Genomic DNA, 23,121 nt, shown 5'->3' with positions numbered 1-23,121 from the left:
CGGGCAGGTTTGTAGCATTTATTTGCACTGTGTCGGCCGGCCGGCTCTAGGATTCTAGTCGGCCGGCGGTCGTTGAAGTGGCGCGTCGGCTTCGCGGGGCGGCAATGGAGCGTGTCCCGCCTTGCGAGGCTCCGGCGGTCTCCCCGTTCAGAGAGGGGCTCTTCCACTTCCCAAAGGCGCCGGTGAAAAAGCAAGCGGTAAAGCGGCACTACCACAAGCACAACCTGCGGCATCGCTACGAGTTCCTGGAGACGTTGGGCAAAGGCACCTACGGCAAAGTGAAGAAGGCGAGGGAGCGATCCGGCAAGCTGGTAAGGAGGATGAGCGCGTTAGGGTTTTTTTTTTTTTTAATTCCAACTTGCTCTCATCTGTTGCCTTTCGGCTGGGTTATCGACCCGGCTTCCCCGTCCCGGGGGTGGTAGGGCAGGGGGCGGGGGATCCTGCTGGCAGAGAGGATGGGGGGGGGGTCGTGAGGTCCCAGCCTCGCTTCTATTCTGTGCGCCTGGTTAGAGAAGGCGTCCGGTTTAACAGTATACTGGTGTGCGCCTGATGCGGAGGCAGCTGGAAATTGAAACTCCGAAGTGACCTGTGCAGACGTGCTCCGCGTCTATTGAGGTTACAAGCCTTTGATTCCAGGAACCTGCCTGCAAGGTTGCTTGCTGTTCGGCTTGTTTGCAGCGCGGAGAAACTTTGCTTTTCAATAAACCTGCATGAAGTCGCGCTAGCAATATAGCAATCAGAAAGAGAAGCTATCACGTGTTTATTATTCCTACATTTAATTTCTTTTCTTTTCTGACCCAGTCAGAATCCTTGCCTTGTCTCCCTCTTACGGATTTTTTTTTATGGATAACCTTAAGGAAATCTGTCCATCCAAGGGTTCTTTTGAATTTTCCCGCTATTTGTTTGCCTGCGTCTGGACTTGCAAGTGAAGGAAAGCCCTCTGCCTTCCTAGCTTTAGTCTGTAGGGTTTAGCTTCTGTTTTTGTCCTCCAGTTTGTGTAGTCCCATGTAACGGCAATCTGTCCCTCCTCCCTTTCCTTAGCATTACAGAATGCTGTGGTTTCGTAGCCGTGGCTGGTGATCCCTTGCAGCTGATGTAATGAGGGTTGATCTCTCCTCCTTCCCTTCTTTTTTCCCCCTTCCCCGGTAAACAGCACAGGGCTCACTGGCTGCTGTAGCTCAACTGGCAAAGCTATTGACTGCGGAGGGCTTTTGGCTGGAGAGGGGAGGCGTTTTGCTGCACAGTGAAAGTAATTAGGAACCTACACCCTGCAGGGTTTGCTGATGGAGGGGGGGGGAGATTAGCAGTCTTGCAAGAAAAAAAACCCGGAAAGCCGGCGAGAGAAATGGGATTGCATAATGGTTCATTATTTTAATTATATTGCACACTAATTGTTATACTATTTGCAGAAGAATTTTTTTTTACAACAATGTATTGGATTAATCTGCAGTTCCCTTCCAGATATTATCAATGTTTACCCATGAGTGAGGTCTACACATTTCAGTTGGGTTAAAGATGTCTGTGCTGGTAGCTTTAAGCAAATGTTTCCCTGTTTCTGTTGAAAAGGCATAAAGCTAAATGTAGGATACCTTTAAAACACTAGGAGTCAACACTGATTTAAAGATGCACACAGACATACATAAATTAGCTTTTGTTTGGTTGGATCACAATGGATTTTACAGCATTTGTTATGTAAGTGGCCCAGCTTATTGGATAAGGAATTGGATTCTAGGTTAATGCAGTAGTGCAAGAAATAGTGCAAAAGTTGCACAGTGTGTTAAATCAAAATATACTTTAACAATGCGAATTAACATGCAGTGAGACAGGCCCATGCAAATTAAAGGCAGGCTTGCCAGACTTCTCATGCCTCCTTTAAATCATTCTAGCTAGTGAGAAAGAGTGATAGGATTAAGGGCAATTACATCAGAGCAAGGGTGATAAATTAGAGTGCTCTTGCAAAGCTCCCTGCATGGTTTTTCATTTTGATGATAGTGTTTGTGAGCCAGTGGCCTTTGGTGGACTGAGGATATTCTATGGGTGATTTTGCCAGAGTTGTTGATGCTTCCCCTTTAAAAGAATGGGGGGGGGGAAGATGGCCATCTTGTGCTTCTATGTTTATTTCTTCCCCACTCTTCAACTTTTTTTTAATGTTATTGATTTTGGCATGAATTTCCTGCCTGTGTACTGTTTGCCTCACTTGAAATACTGAAAGATAGTCTTATTGGCTGGAAGTTAAGGGGTGGGGTAGGTACAGTATCCAGAAGATCAAGATCCAAAGGTCTCTGATATCTTCCTTTAAACCTTGTTTTTCCTGTGTAAATTAGCATTGCTACAAGAATGTGCATTGGGCGGTTATGTAAGCACAGTGTAAATTTGCCCTAAAGCCAGTGTCTTGGCTTTCATTCAGTAGAATACTGTAGTTTGTTGAAAGAACTCATCATGATGGTATTGTTTGTCTCTCCATAAACCCCTACATAAGATATATTGCTTAAGCAGGATTGACAAAAGCCTAAAGTTTAGGAATAAATTATCCATGGCAGCACCATTGGTTTGGAGCATTAGTAAGCTGGGCCAATGTGGGAAGTAAACAGTTCGAGTCATGCTGACTGAAGTCACAGATCTTGTTTCTCTATGAAAGGAGAGATTACATGTTTATACTAGCCTGAAAGAATAAATATTATAAGCTTACCAACAAAAATAGCAAGTAGTACAACTTGACCTCTTTTTTGCACCATGCCCAGGTTAGTCAAACTTGAATCCACATCCTAGTAAGCTACTTTTATCTCTTTCTTTTTCTGAGAAATCAAACATTCTTGAAGCAGGCAATGACAAATCAATTCTGTGTTGTTGCCAAGAAAACTAGATGGAAGTCCTCAGTAATCCCCAAAAGCTTAGCATGACTTGACTAAGTCTTTATCTTTTTATTCCAAAGCCAGCATCTTGGGAAATATTCATATTGCAGTACTGTATAAGTGCTTCTAATTAATGATGTATCTCCTATCTTAATTCAAATCATAGCTTTGATTATCACTCTTGCCTCTGCTTTCAGTTGAACAAGTTGTACATGATAATTGACACCTCTGTTCAGAGGATACATCTTGTTGTTAATTGTATTGATCAGCTTTCCCCAACCTACAAATGGCAGCTATGGCCAGGAGAGCCTTTGCACAACTCCATCTGATGAGCCAATTGTGCCCCTCCTGGATCAGGCAGCCCTTCAGTTACTCACACCACTGTCATCTTAAGATTCAACTGTTGCAGTGTGCTCTACATGGGACTATCCATGAAGACCACTCAGAAGCATCAACTGGTCAAGAATACAATAGTGTAAGCAGTGGGGGCCTGCCTAGGCATGCTTGCATGACACACCTACTTCATGAGCTGCACTAGTTGCCAATGTGCTTTTGAGTGTGATTCAAGGTGCTGGTTATCACCTGTAAAGTTCTATGTGACACGGAGAGCCGAGGTTATCTGAAGGACCTTCAATCTCCAATGGTGTCTGCCTGACTGGTAAGAGCCATTAGAGTGGGCATTCTCTAGCTCTCCTTGATTAAATAGTGTCATTTTTCAGGACCCAGAAAGTAGATTCTTTGACACACACCTGGAATCTTGTCCCTGCAAAATCCTACCATGATGACATTCTAGAAAGCCTTGAAGACCTGTCTGTTTTCCCAGATCGTGGGGTAGGGTAGATGAGACCCCCTTATTAGATGTATTTGTTACATCATCATATTTTATCTTTTTGTATTTATTTTTTATATTGTCAGCCACCCCAGAGTTGATATGGGGATGGGCAATCATGAAATCTAATCAGATAAATAATAAGACTTGAAGGCCTTTGGATGTATTGGAACTGCCATTCCCAAAATTCTCTATCTTGATTCAGTTAATTTAACCCTAGTGATGGTCTTGTCAAATTACTTTCCCTTACTATGTTTAGATTTAGACTTCAAATAAATCCAAAAAAGTTTGCTCAGTAATGTATCTGATAAAAAACAAAATAAATTCAAACCAGTGTAGAAATCAAGACTTGAAATCAACATAGAACATGGATGTAGCTGAAACATTTAACCAACTTTTATACATTCATTTTTTTAAAAAAAAATGTTCTACTACTTTCCATTGCTTTTGAAAACTATTCCTATTGTAACTACCCTGAATTGCTTATGTAAAGAAATTTGAGTACCTTGGTTTTTTCTCTCTTAGAAAGTGCATATGAAACTACCCAGTGCATCCATGGTGAAGCCTGTTGGCTTCCATTTCAGTTTGTTATTTTGTATCTATAAGCTAGAGAGAATAGCTTTTAGTCCTTGGCTCTCTGCCAGAGCAAACTGTAGGTCTGGATTTCTATAGTTTTACTAACAGAATATAGTACTTACAATCAAGGGATTGAGCTGTGCAAGAAAGAAAAAGGAGGGTGATTTCCCCCCCCCCAAATAAATTAATTATCCACCCCACCAATACCCAGGATAGCAGCAAATACAAAGGATTTTGACAACCGGATTTAAGTCATGATTTCTTAGGAATAAGGCAATGCATAGAATGTGGAACTCATTCTCACACAGCTGGCAAACTTTTATTACCTTTTAAAGATCTCTTTTCTCATTAAAACCATAATTAAAGTCATATTTGAAATGAGCGCTCAGACCAAATTGTAACAGTGAAAAAAAAAGCTGACTGGCGATAAAGATTGTCCACCTGCAATCATAATTTGCAGCTGTATTCTACAAAATGGTTTTATATTCTAACCTAGTCTTTAACTAGAATATGGGGCTGATTGTCTTAAACCCATTTGCCAATGTTCCACCTGCGCATAGTCACACCCTCCATCTAGAGTCAAATGGAGTAGATTCAGTAGAAACCAGTCAAGGTCTATAATATTGATTATTCTTGCATGTATGTCATCAAACATTTTACAATGCTTTACCCTCAATATTGTATGTTGAGTTTTTCTAGAGATATATGTTTAATTTAGAGTGAAAAAGGAAGTCGTATGACTTAGGACTGCATAGTTAAATGCTGTGTCGGGCAGGGAAAGGAGATAGATACAAAGCATAAAATTTGAGTCTTAACAGCATATTGTAGGTAACAGTAAAATTCCATAGAAAGATATACTACTATGTAATTTGTAGCAGGAAAAGTAAAACAACAACAATTCCAGTCTGCTAAACTGTTGTCTCTTATATGTGAGATTACAGTTCTCAGAACATGCAAACAGTACAGCCTATAGTTGTGTTGATTCAGGATGATGAAAGCTGTGTCCCAACCAGGGGTAGAATGCTACTGGTTTGGGCCGGTTTGCCCAAACCAGTAGTAAAAAATGGTAAAAAAAAAAGTTTAAAAAAAGTTCCGACAATCAGCTGTGCCACATAATTTATATTCCTAAAAAGCAGGAAATCCTGCTTTCTAGCGAATCTAAATCGCGCAGCACACCTGTCCCCACCCCCAACCCGCTATTCTACTTACCTTCGCAGCAGGGGTGAAATGCTCTGAAGTCTGCTATCAGTTTGCTTCGGGCATGCACGAAGCAAACCGATAGTAGACTTCAGAACATTTCACCCCTGGTCCCAATGCACGTTGAAGATATCAGAATAGGCAATAAATATGAACAACGGCTTTGCCGCTTGTAGCTTTTAGGATTGTCCTGATAAGACAGAGCATTAGCCAAGTGTATTTGTCCCTTTATTCTGGGCAGTTTTCATAGAGGTATCTTTTTTCTGAGGGATGCATCTTGGACAATGTCCTCAGAATGAAGACACGGTGGTGCTTCAGCATTAGCAGCTCTGACCACTTTAGGCAACCTTTCTAAACTTCTAAGGACGATTCTGCCTAGCTTTGAAGAAACATTTCAGACCTCTGAGTCAGTTAGGAGTGCAAGTTGGGGTTTAGATTTAAGAAGTGGATGGGAGGAGGACTTTTATAGGTTAGAAAAGGCAACTGCTAGTTTACCAGGAAACACTTTGCCCACCAGTGATGCACATTCCAGAAGCTTATCCAAATGATGAGGCAGTGAAGTGGGAAGAACTGGAGATTGAACCCTTGAACCTAACACAAAGGCCATTTAATGAAAGAAGCTTATGCTTATATTGTAGTTCTGCACAATATAAACCGCAGAGAGGAGAGCTGCTGATCTACAGATATTTTGGATCACATTCTCAGAATCTTTGACACTGGAGATGCAGTTCATTGCCCATGTACTTATTGGTGTTAAAACTTTTGCATGATTATTTCCAGTCTTCTCTTGCACTAGTTGTTCATTTGTGTCTCCCCCTGCCCCATTCCCTTTGAAATAAACTAATTAACTCCTATAGTTTTTAAAACAAGTTTTTCATTAAGACATGTTAATTGGGTAGAACATTTTAATCTAGAAGACATGATTTTGGGAAAGGCTGCCAAATAATGAATGAAACGAAATGTGTAGGTAGAAAGTCTTTTCTTCAGTTTCTTTTATCTCTTTTCGTTATCTTTTGTGATAGGAAATCATGCTCTAAATTATTTTAGAATCTATATTATTTAATTCAGATATTGGGAAGGGTTCATGTCAGTTCTTGAAAGTATGGATCCTTACATACCACTCACACTAGATGTAGTTCCCAGTTTGCAGGGGGGGGAGTGTATTCCTTGCACAGGCAGGCCTACTTCTAACCTCTTTGATCTTTTTGTTGCAAGAGATGATTCATGACAGATAAATATATCTCTTGAGTTCATATAATTGGTTTATATTTTGGAAATACATATCCTTCCCTTTAAAAAAACAACAGCACATCATAAAGAGGAAGGAAATGGTGAGGATGCAATGAGGGATCAGACAGCAAGGCTATGACGATGATCCCAGTGTGACAATTCATGTATGGCAAGTGGACAACCTCTTTTTTAGTTTATTATTTTATTTAAAAACTAGAAAGAATGTACAGAAAAAGATGTAGGAAAGGTATAAAACATATTGGGAAATAGGATACCAATTCTTATTCTTATTGAATTTTCGAGTGAACATACTCTGTTAAGGTAATTTGAATCACTAAAAAAGCTATAAAAAAGTAAATAATTAGTTAGATAAGTACTGAAAGTTATAGATCGAATGAAGACATAATTCTATCTGTAACAGAAGCTGAATTTTGGATGCAGCACAAATCCATATATAACATTAAAATCCAACAATAGTTTTCAGTTAGGATTAAATTCGTTATCAGTGTAACATGTTATTCTTAAATCAGACCAATATTCCCATTATCTAATTAGCCATTCTTCCAAGGAAGGAATCAAAGATTCTTTTCCCCCAGTGGAAAAGTGGCCAACATTAATGTGCAAGTATTAGATGAATATCTTCTCACTGCTTAGCGTTTCCTGAAAACAGTTTCACATGAAATGAAGAATAATATTCACATTAGTACCAAGGCAAAATCATATACCTCTGTTTTGCTTGTAACCCCTTTGAAACAAAAATAGATGTATATCTGCGTACACTGACTCTCAGGTGACTGATAAAACTATTCTTTCTTTAGCAAGAAGGGACAGTGAATTTGCTTTTTAGACTTCCAAGTTAAGATTCAACCTAGCAGGTTATCCATCTTTTCATTCTACCACTAGTTTAGTTGGGAGTCCAAACGATTTTGTTGCTGTGGACTGAAGAACATGCCTTAAAATACACCGTCATCTTTGGGAAGAGTTGAATGCTCTCTGCCCCCCCCCCCCCCCTCTCTTTATAGCAAAGAAGGAATTTGAGTTCATTGTGGCTGGATAGGAGAGCTCTAACATTTCTGCCTTTGGGATGCAGGACTAGGCCTCCCTTTCCTTGTTGCCAGGAGACTTAGTATTATGTGTCTTCCAGGATCCTTTTACAGGATTAATGCTGTTCCGCATTCTTGTCTGAGGGACGATATGGAGGTTGTGCCGGATTCTGTTGAAAATTCAACCCAAGACATGCATTGTCTTCACAATCTCTTTGAAAGAGGATTAACTACATCTATTCTTTAGCGTGCTCACTTTCCCTCTCCTCTCCTTCTTTTACTTGGAAAAGAATTTTCATAATAAAGCAATCCATAGCAGTCTTTTATAAAGTTTGCTTCTGTTATTTCAGATTTGCAGCATTTTGACTAGCTGGCTATGTTGGAGGAACTTCTGTGTTCCTTATTATTTTTAAATGTATCCGTTCAGAAGAGAAAATAGTACCTGGAACTTTATGTATATGTCTTTGTTCTTTATGTATATATGTTTGTCTTTATCTGTATTTTATCTGTTTTGATTGTACGCCGCCCCGAGTCCTTCGGGAGAGGGTTGCGGCTAATCAAATAAAATTATTATTATTATTATTATTATTATTATTATTATTATTATTATTATTATTATTATTATTATTATTATTATTATTATTATTATTATTATGGCTTTATTTCGGTGCCAAGCTTTTTTTTTAAAAAAAAAATCTGACCAAGTGACTTATTTTCAGCCATAATGGATGGCTGAGGATAACAGAATGTTTTCATTTGCAGCAAATAAAACATTTAGAGTCATGTGCTCTGCTCACTTTCCATTCACTAGCTATGTTTTATTGCAAGAATTCTACCAAAACACCAAACTCCTGCTCTGTATTAAGCCTGTGCAAAGTTGCTGCTTTGAAAAGAACCAAGCAGATACTTTGTTTAAAGAGAAACAAAAGATGTTTAATTTAAAAATGAAAAGTCCTTTTCTTAAGAGGATCTTTAACCAAAATGTTTCAAGTGCCAGTGTGCTGACATCTTTGTGGTTAGCAGATAAATTCTTGCATTTCTTAACCCTTAAAAAAAAAAACTTAACATCATAAACACAGAAATCTTTAAGCACTGAACTAATTCAATAAAAAGGACCTAAAGAACCTTCGGATTGAGGCAGAGATAAATCACAGAAAAAATATTAAAACCATAGAATTCTCAAAATGTATGCTTCCAAATGGAGGATGTTAGTTCCAGGGCTCAAAATAAAAGCAAAGTAAGAAGCAATTTTTGGGGTAGTGGTTAAGATGCTGGACTAGAAACAGAGAGCATGACTTCTAGTCTTCCCTTGGGCATGAAAGCCTGCTGAGTAAATTTGGGCCAGTCACTCTTTCTCAGTCCAATTTTTACATCGCAGAATTGTTATAGTGGGGAAAAATAGGAAAGAAAAGCATTACTGTGTGCACTTGAAGCGATGCACAATAAAGGTGGGGTACAAATTAATATTTTTTAAAAAAAAAATCAAGAAGTGCATTGACACGTTTTACATTTAGAAAGATTGCTTCACTGTTAATTTGGGGAAAATTGCATTTCCAGGTTGCTATCAAGTCTATCCGGAAAGATAAAATCAAGGATGAGCAGGATCTTCTCCATATTCGAAGGGAAATTGAAATCATGTCTTCTCTCAATCATCCCCACATCATTGCTGTTCATGAAGGTAAGAATTGTTTGTTTAAGTTTAAATTAAATCCATCTACTTGTTTTTTAGGCCCTTCACTATTCAGAAGGGGGGGGAATGGAATTTTAGAAATTGTAGCTATTTTTAAGACAGGGAACGTTTTTTATCTCTATAGTTCCAAAGCTGCTTAATGCTGCATTTGCAGAATATGAACAGGTAGCTAAATCAATATATTGTAGAGGAATGATTTATTTATACATATGCTGTACTTTGAATTGCCTCAATTGCCAAACTTTCTAGGCAGATTATAATTTATTGAAACAGATGGTTAAAGATTGACTCATCTGATCTGTGGCTTAATAGACCTCTTGCATTTACAAGGGTAGAAAGTTCTAAAAGAGACACTTGGTAAAGAACTTTCCTTTTTCTTTTTACTGTTGCATATTGGCACAAGCTGGAAATGTGGCAGTATAAAGTATAAAAACATCTCAGGGCAATGCCCAGGAAGAGTTTAAACTGGTTTGGTCAGTCTTGATTAGGAGGCCAATTACATAGTATGTAGAGGGAAAAAATATTAAGATTTTCTCTTCAAGCAGTGCTGGCCATGTTTCCAGTTTTTACACATAAATAAATGCTATTCTTTGCCCTTTAAACACAATGCTTGAAGTGCAGCTGGATAAGTGAAACACAGCAACACTGAAAATCTCCCATTGCCCTTTTCAGTACTGTTCGTATTTGCTCCTTGTTTTTTCTTTCTTTTCTTTTCTTTCTTTCTTTTTCTTTTTTGGTGTGTGTGTGTGTACAAAACAAGTTGTACATGTTCTGAACACCAGTTGATTCTTGTAATTTTGAGACTAAAGAACTTTGAGTCTGGTTAACTTCTTTGTTCATTGTATAGGTACTATGTACAATATCATGAAGGCACGACTAGGTGAAAGATCTTAAAGTGTTGTATTGTTAAACAAGAAATAGAAAAGTTAACATTTCAAAAGTATCATTCTGATTATTGCAGGGGTATCTGGGGATGTGGTCAAAAACATCATGATGTGTGGCCGTGATTCTGCCATCAAAACTTCACTTACCATGTTTCCCCGAAATTACAACATGTCCTGATAATAAGGCCATGCCACATTTTTCTGGTGGACAAAAATATAAGCTCTCCCCTGCAGATAAGCCCCCTGGACAACCCCCCACCTCAGGCCAGGCAGAGCGCCGCTCACCAACCTAGCGGTATCCCGAAGGTGCCAAGCCGCGGGAACCGGGGGGGAGGCAAAGGTGATTGTGTTGCTTAGTGCCTTTGGGATACCGCTAGGTTGGTGAACGGCTCTGTGCCCAGCTGAAGAAGGGGGTTGCCAGGCGGCTGCTCTCTTGCCAGCGGGCTGCCAAAGAGCCGGGCATAGCCTCATGGGTGAATGGCTGTGTTGCGCTGTCGCAGCAGCGCAACACAGCAGCCATGAAGCAACCACACTCACGAGCAGCCACCCGACAAACCCCCTTTCAGCCGGACACAGCGCCATTCACTGACCTAGGGGTATCACCAAGCCGCGTGAGTCTCTGTTCGCTGCCTGGCTCCCGCAGCCTGGTGCCTTCGAAATGCCAGTGAATGATGCTCTGCACAGCTGGAGAGAGGGATTGCGCAAGCGGCTGTTCCGCTCTTGCTTGCATGCCTCCCAGCCTCACAATGCCCTGGCCCAGCTCTCTCCGTGGAGCCAGGGGATTTCTGCTGCCGCTGCTGCTGCATAGCTTTTTCTGCGGCTTCCAAACTGAGTCTTCCGGCAGTGGCCACTCTGGGTGTATGCTCTTTGGTTGTACGCTCTACCGGAAGCTGGCCCACAACCATAGAGCGTATGTCCAGAGCGGCCACTGCCAGAAGACTCGGTTTGGAAGCCGCAGGAAAAGCCATGCAGAGGTCCCCTGACTCGCGCAACCCCCCTCTCCAACCATGCAGAGCATCATTCACTGGCATTTCGAAGGCATCAGGCTGCGGGAGCCGGGCAGCGAACAGATGCTCACGCGGCTTGATGATACCCCTAGGTCAGTGAATGGCGCTGTGGCCAGCTGGAAAGGGGGTTTGTCGGGTTGCTGCTCATGAGTGTGGTCGCTTCATGGCTGCTGTGTTGTGCTGCTGCGACAGCGCAACACAGCCCTTCGTCCATGAGGCTGTGCCCGGCTCTTTGGGAGCCCGCTCGCAAGAGAGCAGCTGCCTGGCAACCCCAAAACAATAAACCCTCCCCTCATAATAAAACCCGAGCTATATTTTGTGTGTAAAAAGAAAATAAGACCCTGTCTTATTTTCGGGGAAACACGGTATTTTTTATGTGTCAGACATGAAAAATGGGCCGAGCTTTGGTCAAACCATCTTAACTTTTTAATTGTTTTATTGCTACCGATAGTATTGTAGTCCAGAATCAAGAAAGGCAACATACAAATTGGTAAAAGAAATAATCTGGTCCTGTTCTAAAGTTAAACCATTATTATATTCAGTGATGAAAAGAGACTATCCATGTACTGATCCCTCAATTCTTTGGCGGGTGGTATGGTCTGCGACTAAAATTTTGTTTTAGTTGCAGCTCATGATGTTTCCGAACTGGAATTTCGTTAAACCTAAATCTAATTTGCCTGCTACAGTACATACCGCAGCAGTGTTAAACTATTTGGCCATACATTTGCACAAATATACAAATTTGCAGGTTAGGGCAGGAACTAAAGTGACAGGTTTATTATTAGAAGAATTTGGCATTAAGATATCTAGAATTCTTCTTTATAATTGTCCCTAACCTTTCCTCTGTTCTTGTTTATATAGTATTTGAAAACAGTAGCAAGATTGTCATTGTGATGGAATATGCCAGCAAAGGAGATCTTTATGATTACATTAGTGAGCGTCAGAGATTGACGGAGCAGGAAGCTCGGCACTTCTTCAGGCAAGTGGTGTCGGCAATCTATTATTGTCATAAGGTTAGTGAAAATGAAAAAAAAAACTCTAAATATTTCCATTTGATATTTTCATCTCCACGTTTTACATCTAGTTATTTAAGATGGTTGAAAGCTGAAACATAATTACCTTATTTGAATATCATAATCTATCAAAAGCACAAGAGGATTTTTTTCTTTCAGTTTTCCCTTCTAGCAGTGTAATGCTATATTAGTTATATATTAATTATTATGGAATACATCCATGTGGACTAATTAATAACATTGTTGGCTGGTGTCCTTAGCCATTTATATACATGGGGAGCGGAATTGAACTTCGTTCTCATTCCTAGCTTTCATAGGAGGATGAGTTTTCGCCTTCCGTTATGGAGGATGTAAACATTAGAAAGTGGACATCTTCCTCAAAGTGTGTGTGGGGGGGGGGGGAGGATTGTGTATTAAGATTCCTGTTACGTACAACATCTGCACAAACTAGTTGATGGTGGTGTTAGCTGAAATGTCCCATCTGGTCCTAGGGAGGCAACTGTGAGAAGCTGTATTAGGAAACACATTTACAGTGGAAAACTATGCTAGCAAGTCAAAATTATAAGGTGGTGTGATTTTCGCCTGCTGGATTTGGGGTACTGCTTAAGGCAGTAGGCTTTCTCAATAAGGATGGTTAGAGTAGTATGAATTTCAGGTTTACCCTCAGGAAAATCATATTGGCATGACGTTATAGTGGATTAAAAACGTGATAATGTAAGTCTTGATTTTTCCTTTACTTACAGAAGGGTACTAGGGAAACCTAGATTGTGCTGTCCTATAAATACAGCAAACCCTACCTCCCCACTTTCCTGTTTTGTTTGGGTGTTTAATGGGAAAGAGAACAGATAGCAAACTTTTCCATCATTGAGAATGAGCTCTCTTCAAGGTAATGGAGCCTGAGCAATCATCTTTAGAAAGAATACCTTGCCACAATTGCATTAATTTGCCCAGAGCTTTCAAATTACATGCCAAACATAAGTCACTTGTTATATTGGGAAACACCTGCTTCCATTCATTTTGTATTCAAAGCTAATGGCACTTGAAAGTCAAGGGGAAAGCTTAATGTAACAAGACTAAGGTACAATTTGGACAACCTGCTTCAAATAGAGCTTGTCAGTCTGGAATTCTAGACGTTTACTGGTCTTATTTTGCAAGCTTTGTTCTTGGAAGAAAGGGGAAAAAATAGAAGTAACTCAGGAAGTAATGCTGGGGCTCTAGGAATGTTAAGGGCTATAGATGAGTGTGGGCAGTCGGTGGGAACGTACTGCATTCCTTTGCAACTAATTCCATTGTCTTAGGACACAGTTGGAAAGTGATAACAACTTGCTCTTTGCAAAGAAATGTACTAGTTAGGAAATCTGCATTTTGCCACATCACTCTATTAGGGGAACTAGCAAAGTAGCAAAAGGAAATATGTCACCAAAGCATCCTGCAGACATTATTGGGAGGGTTTTACTTCATTGTGATTTCATCTATGTTACCTAATAACAATTGTGCAGGAAGTTCTACTACTACCATTCCCATACAGTTGCACATTCAACATGTTTATTGCATAGAAAATTATAGATTTGAAGCATTTTTATTCAGTGGTACAAAATAGTTCTTAGCAGGAGGCTTCTAGGGCTTTAGTTCTCATCTGTGGGTTGCATTGGTAAGACTGCAGGAATTCCATATTATTACTCCGCCTTCTTTACTTAGTATGCATACGATGTGTCTATGTTTCACTTACATCTGTACCTCTATGTGGTGGCTTAGTATTTTGCTTCATAGAAAAATAAATATTTAAGCAAAATGCTAATACATGACACACAGTTAGATGGGATGAACTAAGGTCTTTGTTCCCTCTTCTAAGAGGAAAAAATAAACAGGCTTCTGGTTTTTTCCCCCCAACAGAATGGAATTGTTCATAGAGATCTGAAGTTAGAAAATATTCTTTTGGATGCAAATGGAAACATCAAGGTAAGTTGGAATTGGCCTGAAATTACATTTGAGCACTTCTTCCTATGGTAGTTATTGAAGAACTTAAAATACGATGAAGGGCAATTTAAAACAGCAATTTTGAAATGTTTGGATAATATGTGATGAATACCCCACTTCTCAATCCTCCTCCACAAATGCAGATATTTATATTGGCAGGATGGATTTTAGTGGAGATGCTGGTATGTTAAGCCTTCCAGTGTGAAAATGTTCTAAATCATCTTAAGAGTTTGCACGACGTCATTGCAGATTTGGCTAGTTAGGCAGCAAGACTGAATATTTATAGCTTGACAATGTTCCCTTATTTTGTAGAATTCAAAACATGACTAAGATTCACAAGCAGTCAGCTTTAAAATTGGCTACTTTTAGCAAGGTTGCTACATTCTGTGCCTTCAAGCTTCAGGCACTGATGCTTCCACTTTATCCACTGACATCTAATAGACTTCAGAGTTTCGGAAGGGAAATATGACTCCTTCCTTTTTTTTTATGTCTTCAAAAAACTAAAAGATGGTGTTATACAAACCTTTGATTTGACTATTTGTGTGTGGATTACTTGACTCCTTTTAACAAAAAAAAAAGATTAAAAACAACTAGTCGCCAAGAAGTTTAGCTTATCTTCTGTTCTGCTAAACAAGCAGATTGATAACGCAGAATGGAAGTACAAGGTGACTCTTGGCAAAATAGAATACAAAAAGAAAATTATGTGGTTTGTTTAAGAACAAGAAAAGAAAGACATTTGTGAGGCAGTAAAGGAGACTTTGAAACATTTTTTAGACAAACGATTCAGTTGTGTATCTGAGAATGATTCATTATCTTATCACAATTAGCCAAGATGGCAAGTGTGATATTGGGTATAAAGGATTTGTAATTAAGCACAGATTGAGGGCACCAGATTATGTCAACATTGCACACACATAACAGTAGGGTTTCCGTTGTGATTCTGTGGTTGCCACCTTGCTCATTTTGATCCTTTTCCTTTAACGTGTTGCTGGGCCTAGGCCCCAATTTATATTACCCAAACAATAAGCTGTTGTCAAATTGCAAACTTTGAATATATGTGCCGTACTGTCTGGATCAGGGGTCCCCAAACTTGGCAACTTTAAAACTTGTGAACTTCAACTCCCAGAATTCTCTAGCCAGCTGACTGGAGAATTCTGGGAGTCTTAAAAGTTGCCAAGTTTGGGGACCCCTGGTCTGGATGATCGGACAACTCTAAATCTAGGACTGTGTTTATGTGGACAATGCAGAAACTGAAAGGCTTTCAGTAAAAATACAATTCTAATTGATTTGGGGTTGGAGAGCAATATTTTTTTCTGATAGAATTAAACAGAATTAATCTGAGATCATTCTTCCTCCTTATAGATTGCAGACTTTGGCCTTTCCAATGTTTTCCAACAAGATAGGCTTCTTCAAACCTTCTGTGGCAGTCCCCTCTATGCATCTCCTGAGATAGTTAATGGAAGGCCTTACAAAGGACCTGAGGTAAGAGAACTGATTAAATAAAAATTCCCCAGTACTGGAGAAGCATTAATACTATTCAGGCTGCAAACCACATAGCAGAAACTCCTGGCTTTTCCCACTGAATACGTAATTTTTGCAAGATTATGCACCTGGTCATGCATATTGCTTTTAATAAACCCATTGGATGCTTAAGAACAAACTGATGGCCAGAAACTACCATGCAGTTTATAGCCAGGATACACCCTGAAAGAATGACATTGTTGTTTTATTGGCAATGATCAGGGCAAGACATTTTTATTTGCACTTCCTGATGTGAATAGTGGTTGCCAACATAAAGATCAAGGAAGAGTTTCATTCCTTGGGTAGACTGATTGCAAGTTAACAGTTGGCTTTTATATCTGCAGGTTGACAGCTGGTCTCTTGGTGTTCTTCTCTATATTTTGATCCATGGCACGATGCCATTTGATAGCCATGATTACAAGACACTGGTAAAACAGATTACAAGAGGAGATTACAAAGAGCCCACCAAACTTTCAGGTAAATTGAAATCGGATGAAGGGTTTTCTGCCTAGGAAATAATTCCACTCTATTTTTATTAATCACATACCACTTTGAGTACTGTTTTTATTGCAGTAATAAAAATGAGTATTTTTCCAAGGCTTACATTTCTATTTCATGTGATTCCAGGAAGAACTGAAAACAAGATATTAAATTAGTGGCAGAGAAAACTTTATAATTCAAAAAGCCCAAGGATTAAGTGTAATAAAAGAAGGAAGTATTGTATTCTTTGACAAAGTGACAAAATTAGTGAACCAGAGGAATGCCGTCAATATAGTTTACTTGGACTTCAGTAAGGCATTTGATAAGGTAGACCATAACCTACTACTAGATAAAGTAGAAGAACGTGGGTTAGACAGCATCACCACCAGATGGATTCGTAACTGGCTGGCCAACTGCAGTCAATGTGTAGTCCTCAATGGAACTGCATCTACATGGAGGGAAGTATGCAGTGGAGTACCCCAAGTACTCTTCAACATCTTCATCAATGATTTGGATGAGGGAATAAATGGGGAACTCATCAAATTTGCAGATGACACCAAGCTGGCAGGAATAGCCAACACTCCAGAAGACAGGCTTAAGATACAGAAGTATCTTGACAAACTTGAACATTGGGCACTATCTAATAAAATGAAATTCAATGGTGAAAAGAGTAAGCTTCTACATTTAGGCAAGAAAAATGAAATGCACAGGTACAGTATAGGTGGTACCTTGCTCAATAGTAGTAACTGTGAGAGGGATCTTGGATTCCTAGTGAACAACCATTTAAATATGAGCCAGCAGTGTGCAGCAGCTGCCAAAAAAGCCAACACAGTTCTAGGCTACATAAACAGAGGAATAGAATCAAGATCATGTGAAGTGTTAATACCACTTTATAATGCCTTGGTAAGGCCACACTTGGAATACTGCATTCAGTTTTGTCGCCACGATGTAGAAAAGATGTGGAGACTCTAGAAAGAGTGCAGAGAAGAGCAACAAAGATGATTAGGGGACTAGAGACTAAAACATATGAAGAACGGTTGCAGGAACTGGGTATGTCTAGTTTAATGAAAAGAAGGACTAGGGGAGGCATGAGAGCAGTGTTCCAGTATCTCAGGTTGCCACAAAGAAGAGGGAGTCAAACTATTCTCCAAGGCACCTGAGGGTAGATAAGAAGCAATGGGTGCAAACTAATCAAGGAGAGAAGCAACTTAGAACTGAGAAGAAATTTCCTGACAGAACAATTAATAAGTGGAACAGAATTTGCCTCCAGAAGTTGTGAATGCCCCAATACTGGAAGTCTTTAAGAAAATGTTGGATAGCCATTTGTCTGATACGGCTAGGGTATAGGGTTTCCTCCCTAGGCAGAGGGTTCGACTAGAAGACCTCCAAGGTCCCTTCCAACTCTGCTATTGTATTGTCAGTAGATTGGCCATACTGCATTTCAAACTCTATTACCAAGTCAACTGCTTAACTTTGATTACAGATTAGTTTATGTCATTTTATGGCTGGATTACTTCTGTGGAAGGGTAGCTCTTCAGATGCTTTGCATAAATAATAATCTAGAGGAATTACAAAACAAAATGGAATACGCTCAGACGGCTGAATCTGAAAAGCAAAAAACTCAAAACATTTGTTGAGGCTTATTTGCAAACTGCTGGTGAAATACAGTATGATTGAATGGGTATAGAATTTAAATAGAACAACTGGCATGCTGCTTCTGGGGATCACAGTGGCAGATAAAATACTAAGTTCACCAAAAATATTACATTTAGCAACATTTAGCACAAGATATTATATTGATGCTGTAGTACTGATTGCTAAAATAGTTAATCCATTTTCTAAAAATTATTATAAATGCAATAATCAGATCAGACAGTCTTTCATATTTGATGCCAACACTGTAAAAACCAATAGTCCTGGAAATTGATTTTATGTACACTGAAAAAAACCTGTAAAGCTTTAAATCACTTTCCAATCGTTTATTTCTTTGCTAAACATTAACAAACCATATAGTTCCATAAAATATATCGTCGGCTTGATAAGCACTGCCAGGATATTGTATGCTTTTCATTGGAAATTGGGTGTAATTCCTTCCATAGAACTGGCAATATTATGACAAATTAAGTAGTCGGAATGGGCATTAGGCTAAAAAGTAATCTTATATTTGAGAAACAGATATTTCTGAATTGTAATTCTATATATAGGCTTGTATAACATTTAGAGTTTGAGTTTTTTCTTAACGAAGGCTTTAATATCTAAGTTTTACTTTGATGAATAAGGGGAGAGTTCTTAGACAAAAATCTTCGAATACTTTTTTTAACTTATAATTACCGATTGTGCAAACAGATTATAACTTTTTCTTCAACTATAAAAATGATCTCTTCTTCCCATGTCATATCTCTTATCTAGAAACAAGTCCTTAAAACCTCACAATTTAATTGTGATCAGCAAAAGTTGATTAAAGGTTACAGAGATAAAATATCTATTTTAACTTTGATCAAACAAACCAACATTATATTCCTTCCTTTTACTGTTAATAATCTTGATTTTTAGCCCCTTCAAATTATATTCTAGAACTTGATTTCTTTCCATTTTTTATGATTCCTTCTAACAAAATTCTTCAAAGCTTTAGCAAGTTTCCTTTGAAAATATATCATTCCACCATAATCATCAGCTCTTCTTTAGTTCAGAGCAATTTTTGATTTGCCATTTCTTCTAGGTAAAATATTTCATAGTGAGTTAACAGTGAAACAGTTTTAAGGAAGGCTTGGGCTGAATAGCTCTTCTTATGGGAGGCTTTACTTTGAATTCTTGCACTGAGAAGAAGGTTAGATTTGATGTCCTGAATTACCCCTTTCTGTGAATGTGAGATCTATAAAAATATATTCTTATATTTGCAGTTTTGAAGCTTCTGGTGGATACAGATCCAGGGCATTAGCTGAAATAGGATCTTTTCCTCTTGTGCTAAAATTAGGAAGTACTTCTGCCAAATGAAGCATGCCCCTTATCTGTATATCTCATATGATTTCTTTGATTTGTAGATGCCTGTGGCTTGATCCGATGGATGCTAATGGTGAATCCAGAACGCCGAGCTACCATTGAGGACATAGCCAGCCATTGGTGGATCAACTGGGGTTACAAAGTACCAGTTGGGGAACAGGAATCTTTGCGAGAGGATGAATCTCCATTGGCTACTGTTGCAGATTGGCTTCGCCGCTCCTCCAGGCCTCTGTTTGAAAATGGCTCCAAGATGCGCTGTTTCTTTAAACAACACATCCCAGGTGTCACGTTGGAGAAGCAGCGTTCACTCAAGAAGTCAAAAAAGGAGAATGACGTGTCTCATGCTGTGCAAGAAACGGGCCTAGCACCAGAGAGCCAATCCAAATCAATCCTAAAGAGACCTAAAGGCATATTGAAAAAGAGAAACTCTTGTGAGAAGTCCCAGGGTCCTTCTTCAACGGTGGTAGCTCCTCTTGATACGCAGAAAGAAGACAATACTAGATCTGCAGTTGAGCTAGCTTGTGTCCTGTCCTCCAGATCCTTGGCCTGCCATACAGCGGATGTTGTAGCTGTTCCTCCAGTGCCCAAGAAAGGAATTCTGAAAAAGCCACCGAAGAGAGAGTCTGGCTATTATTCGTCTTCAGAGCGTAGTGAATTTGCAGATGTTTTAGACTCTGAAAACATAGACTTCAATGCCAGTGTCTTTGTGGGCACTTCCTCCTCCACTCAGAACTCCAGTGGCAACCAAGCCAGGCGGAAAGGTATTTTGAAACATAATGGCAAGTATTCCTCCAGCAGCACTGAGTCTGATGATGTGCCTGACAAAGTCCTCCCAACATTCCCTGAGCTGATCTTGCCCAAGCTGTCCCTCGCTTCCCGCATTTGCCCATCCAGTGCTGTGAGTGAAGACAGCATCCTTTCCACAGAGTCCTTTGACCAGCTTGATTTGCCTGATCGAATGCCAGGAAGTGGAGGGGTCTCCATGCGCGGCTCTGTCTCTGCAGATGACCTCTTGCAGCTGGAGGAGGGAGATGTGGAAACCAAGGGCCGCCGACTCCGACGCTGGACAGTGACTCAGTGCCAAAAACCTCTTGCAGACAGTTGTTTCTCTCTGGCAGACTGTGATAATGTTACCGAAGTCTACAAACGGGCTGTGACAATCAGCATGAAACTAAGCTGATGGACTCATTGCCAATAAGGACCACTGACACATGTTTGCTAATTGTGGCAAACATGTTTTACAGCCCAGATTCTGGCATTCTCCAAACAATTTGCACTTCCCATTCAGATGGATAAAGAACTAAAGAAGCAGAGTCTTTGTCTTCACCCCGACAGGGCTGGGAGGCTAATTTATTTTTGCATGTTCCTTGTTTCTTTGAGAATGTAAAGGAGCATTTACATTCTTAACATTGCCTGTAAAATGGTACAACAGGGTAGGGCTGTGTGTTTGGAGAGAGAGAGAGAGAAAAAGAATATGTTGATAGAAGGGCAGTGGCTGTAGGAAAAAAAGTAAAAAGGTGTAACGGGCTTGGAGTACTGGAGGTTGGGAGAGAATGAGAAGGCATCTGTTCTCTGCAGGAGTAATGGACTAAAAGGGACACACTTTTTTTCTCCCAACACCATCAACAAAAAAATACAACTGGAATCATGAGTAACTCATTCCATAACATTCTCCTTGAACAGCCTTTATCTCTCCAAACAGACCCTGATGATCATCTCTAATCTTAGTGACTGGAGTGATTATATTATTTGCACTGTGTTTCTTTAATTGCACAAAGAAGTGAATGTGTTAGAAATGCCTCTGAAGGGAAAAAAAAAAGATTAAAGCAAGGTACTTGGAAAGGAACAACTAAGGTTCTGGTTCATTGGAGGGTATCTGCACTATATATTATTTAGAATTCTAATTACCCTAATATACTTGGATTGAAAAGACAGAGCAAAGGGGGCTCACTAAAAAGATTCAGTTAAGCAGCAAAACAGTTGATAAAATGTAGAACATCCCCCCCCCCCCCGTGGGCTTCCTTCTGTTAGACTACAATTCCCATAATCTTCAGTCGATGTAGGCATGCTGGCTGAGGAAAATGGAAGTGAAGGACCAACATATATGGAGGGAATCATGCAGGAAATACTGACTTCTTTGAAGTTAGATGCTCTGGTAAAATCTGGATATAGTAAAGGCATAGAGAAGTTCAGAATTCACTATTCTGATTTCTGTTTTGGTTTTCTTTTTAGAATGCTAAAAGGGCCCTTTGTCTTGAACTTGATTTAAAAAGTGACTAAAATATGGTACATTTTTTTTGCTCCTGCCCAAAAAGAATCCAAAGTATAATTGCTGTAACCCAACTGTGTTGTAAAATGATTGTTCCTGAAGCTTTCAAGTAGGCACTTGTGTTTCCAGAAATGTGTGCGTGTATAGCTAGCTAGGTTTGAACTAGAATATGCAGTCTAAAAGGTCAAAGTAATGAGGGCTAGGTGAAAATTGTTTAGTGGGGAAACATGTTTGTGAATAGTAAGGCATAGCAAGTTTTTAAAAAATAAGCATCAGGTCCTTCCAAATTACAATAAATATAGTTGCCTTTGAAAAGATGGTAGGCTATGACTTGGAACCCAAAAGATATTCACTTAACGCATAGGAAGATACCTTTCTTTGAACTTCCTGATGTTCTCCATATGTCCCAGAGGGTCTCTTTGTTGTTGAAGTGACCCTCCTGAAAGTTACTGGAAGGAAGGAAAGGGCAGACAGCCTCATTCTGGGGTGTCCAAAAATTAACCTGTTTTAGGAATCCAGTTGTTATATTTTCTCCAGATGCCTGTGCCTTTTATATATGGGTTGCAAAAAACCAGTATGTTTGCTAGATAACATTGGAAAAACAGGAAAACAAATGTCTTTATTTTCTAATTATTTCTGGATTTTTGTGGAAAGATAAATCTGGTTCTTTTGTCAAAGTAGTGAACTGTTGCATTTGTGTGTTGTTTTTTTTACAAAAAATACTGCCTTTTTGACCAATATGTATTTGACAGAATTTTTTTTTAAAATAAAGAAGGTATTCTCTTTTTTTAAGGCAATATAGTGTATTCATAATCGGAAGAAGGCCATCTGCAAAAGTGTCCATATTGTAGCATTTGAATTCAAAGTACCAGATGCAGTATCTTGTCATGTATTTTCTGGGTTAACCTTCAAAGTACTATGTTATAAAGTATTGTTCTTCCATCCGAAAAAGATAAATTTCTAGAAAAGTGGGACCAGAATTTTTTTGTCTGTGCATAAATTGATGCAATGGTTATGCAAGAAATAATAATAAATAATAATAAGGAATTGTGTGTTGATGTTGATGGTTACTGTTTCTATTGTTTCCTGCCCAGGCCAGTCATTTTAGACTCCCTGCCAGAAGGGTCTCTGTAGGGGAGGGCAGAGTCCAAAGAGAAGAGATAGCAAATAGAATATTTTGGTACAATCCCCCCTCCTTTTGTATGCTCATGCTCTTATCACAGATGACTTAGCCTTCCATCCTTCGGAGGTGGGTAAAATGAGGACCCAGATTGTTGGGAGCAATATGCTGACTCTGTAAACCTCTTAGAGTGGGTGCATAAGTCAAAGTGCTATTGCTAAATGCTGCTTCTTGTGCCATATTCATCATCGGACGTTGGAGACCATGTTGGCAATCCTATTTTTATCAACAGCTGCACAAAAAAGTGCTGTTGAGTTTTGTCCAAACCAGTCCCTTAGATTTTGAAGCCATGATGTTCTTCTGCCTGAACCTCATTTGCCTTCAATCTTTACTTGGGGGATTAAGTGAAGTATGGCATATTTTTTTGGGTGTC

General features: G+C 39.4%; 1 protein-coding gene across 1 annotated transcript; it reads left to right on the top strand.

Annotated features, from left to right (window-relative positions):
- Nucleotides 1-104: 104 nt before the first annotated feature.
- Nucleotides 105-22,328, top strand: NUAK2 (NUAK family kinase 2; the record flags this gene model as incomplete). The annotated part of the gene is made up of 7 exons (XM_081947483.1): nt 105-311; nt 9,285-9,405; nt 12,170-12,321; nt 14,215-14,280; nt 15,661-15,780; nt 16,164-16,296; nt 19,341-22,328. 7 exons carry the CDS (start codon nt 105-107, stop codon nt 20,477-20,479), a joined length of 1,938 nt encoding a protein of 645 aa, XP_081803609.1. The 3' UTR covers nt 20,480-22,328.
- Nucleotides 22,329-23,121: the final 793 nt, after the last annotated feature.

Source organism: Natrix helvetica, assembly GCF_964273705.1.
Source record: "Natrix helvetica genome assembly, chromosome: 3".
Lineage (NCBI taxonomy): Eukaryota > Metazoa > Chordata > Lepidosauria > Squamata > Natricidae > Natrix > Natrix helvetica.
This window is presented reverse-complemented; position numbering and strand designations above follow the sequence as displayed.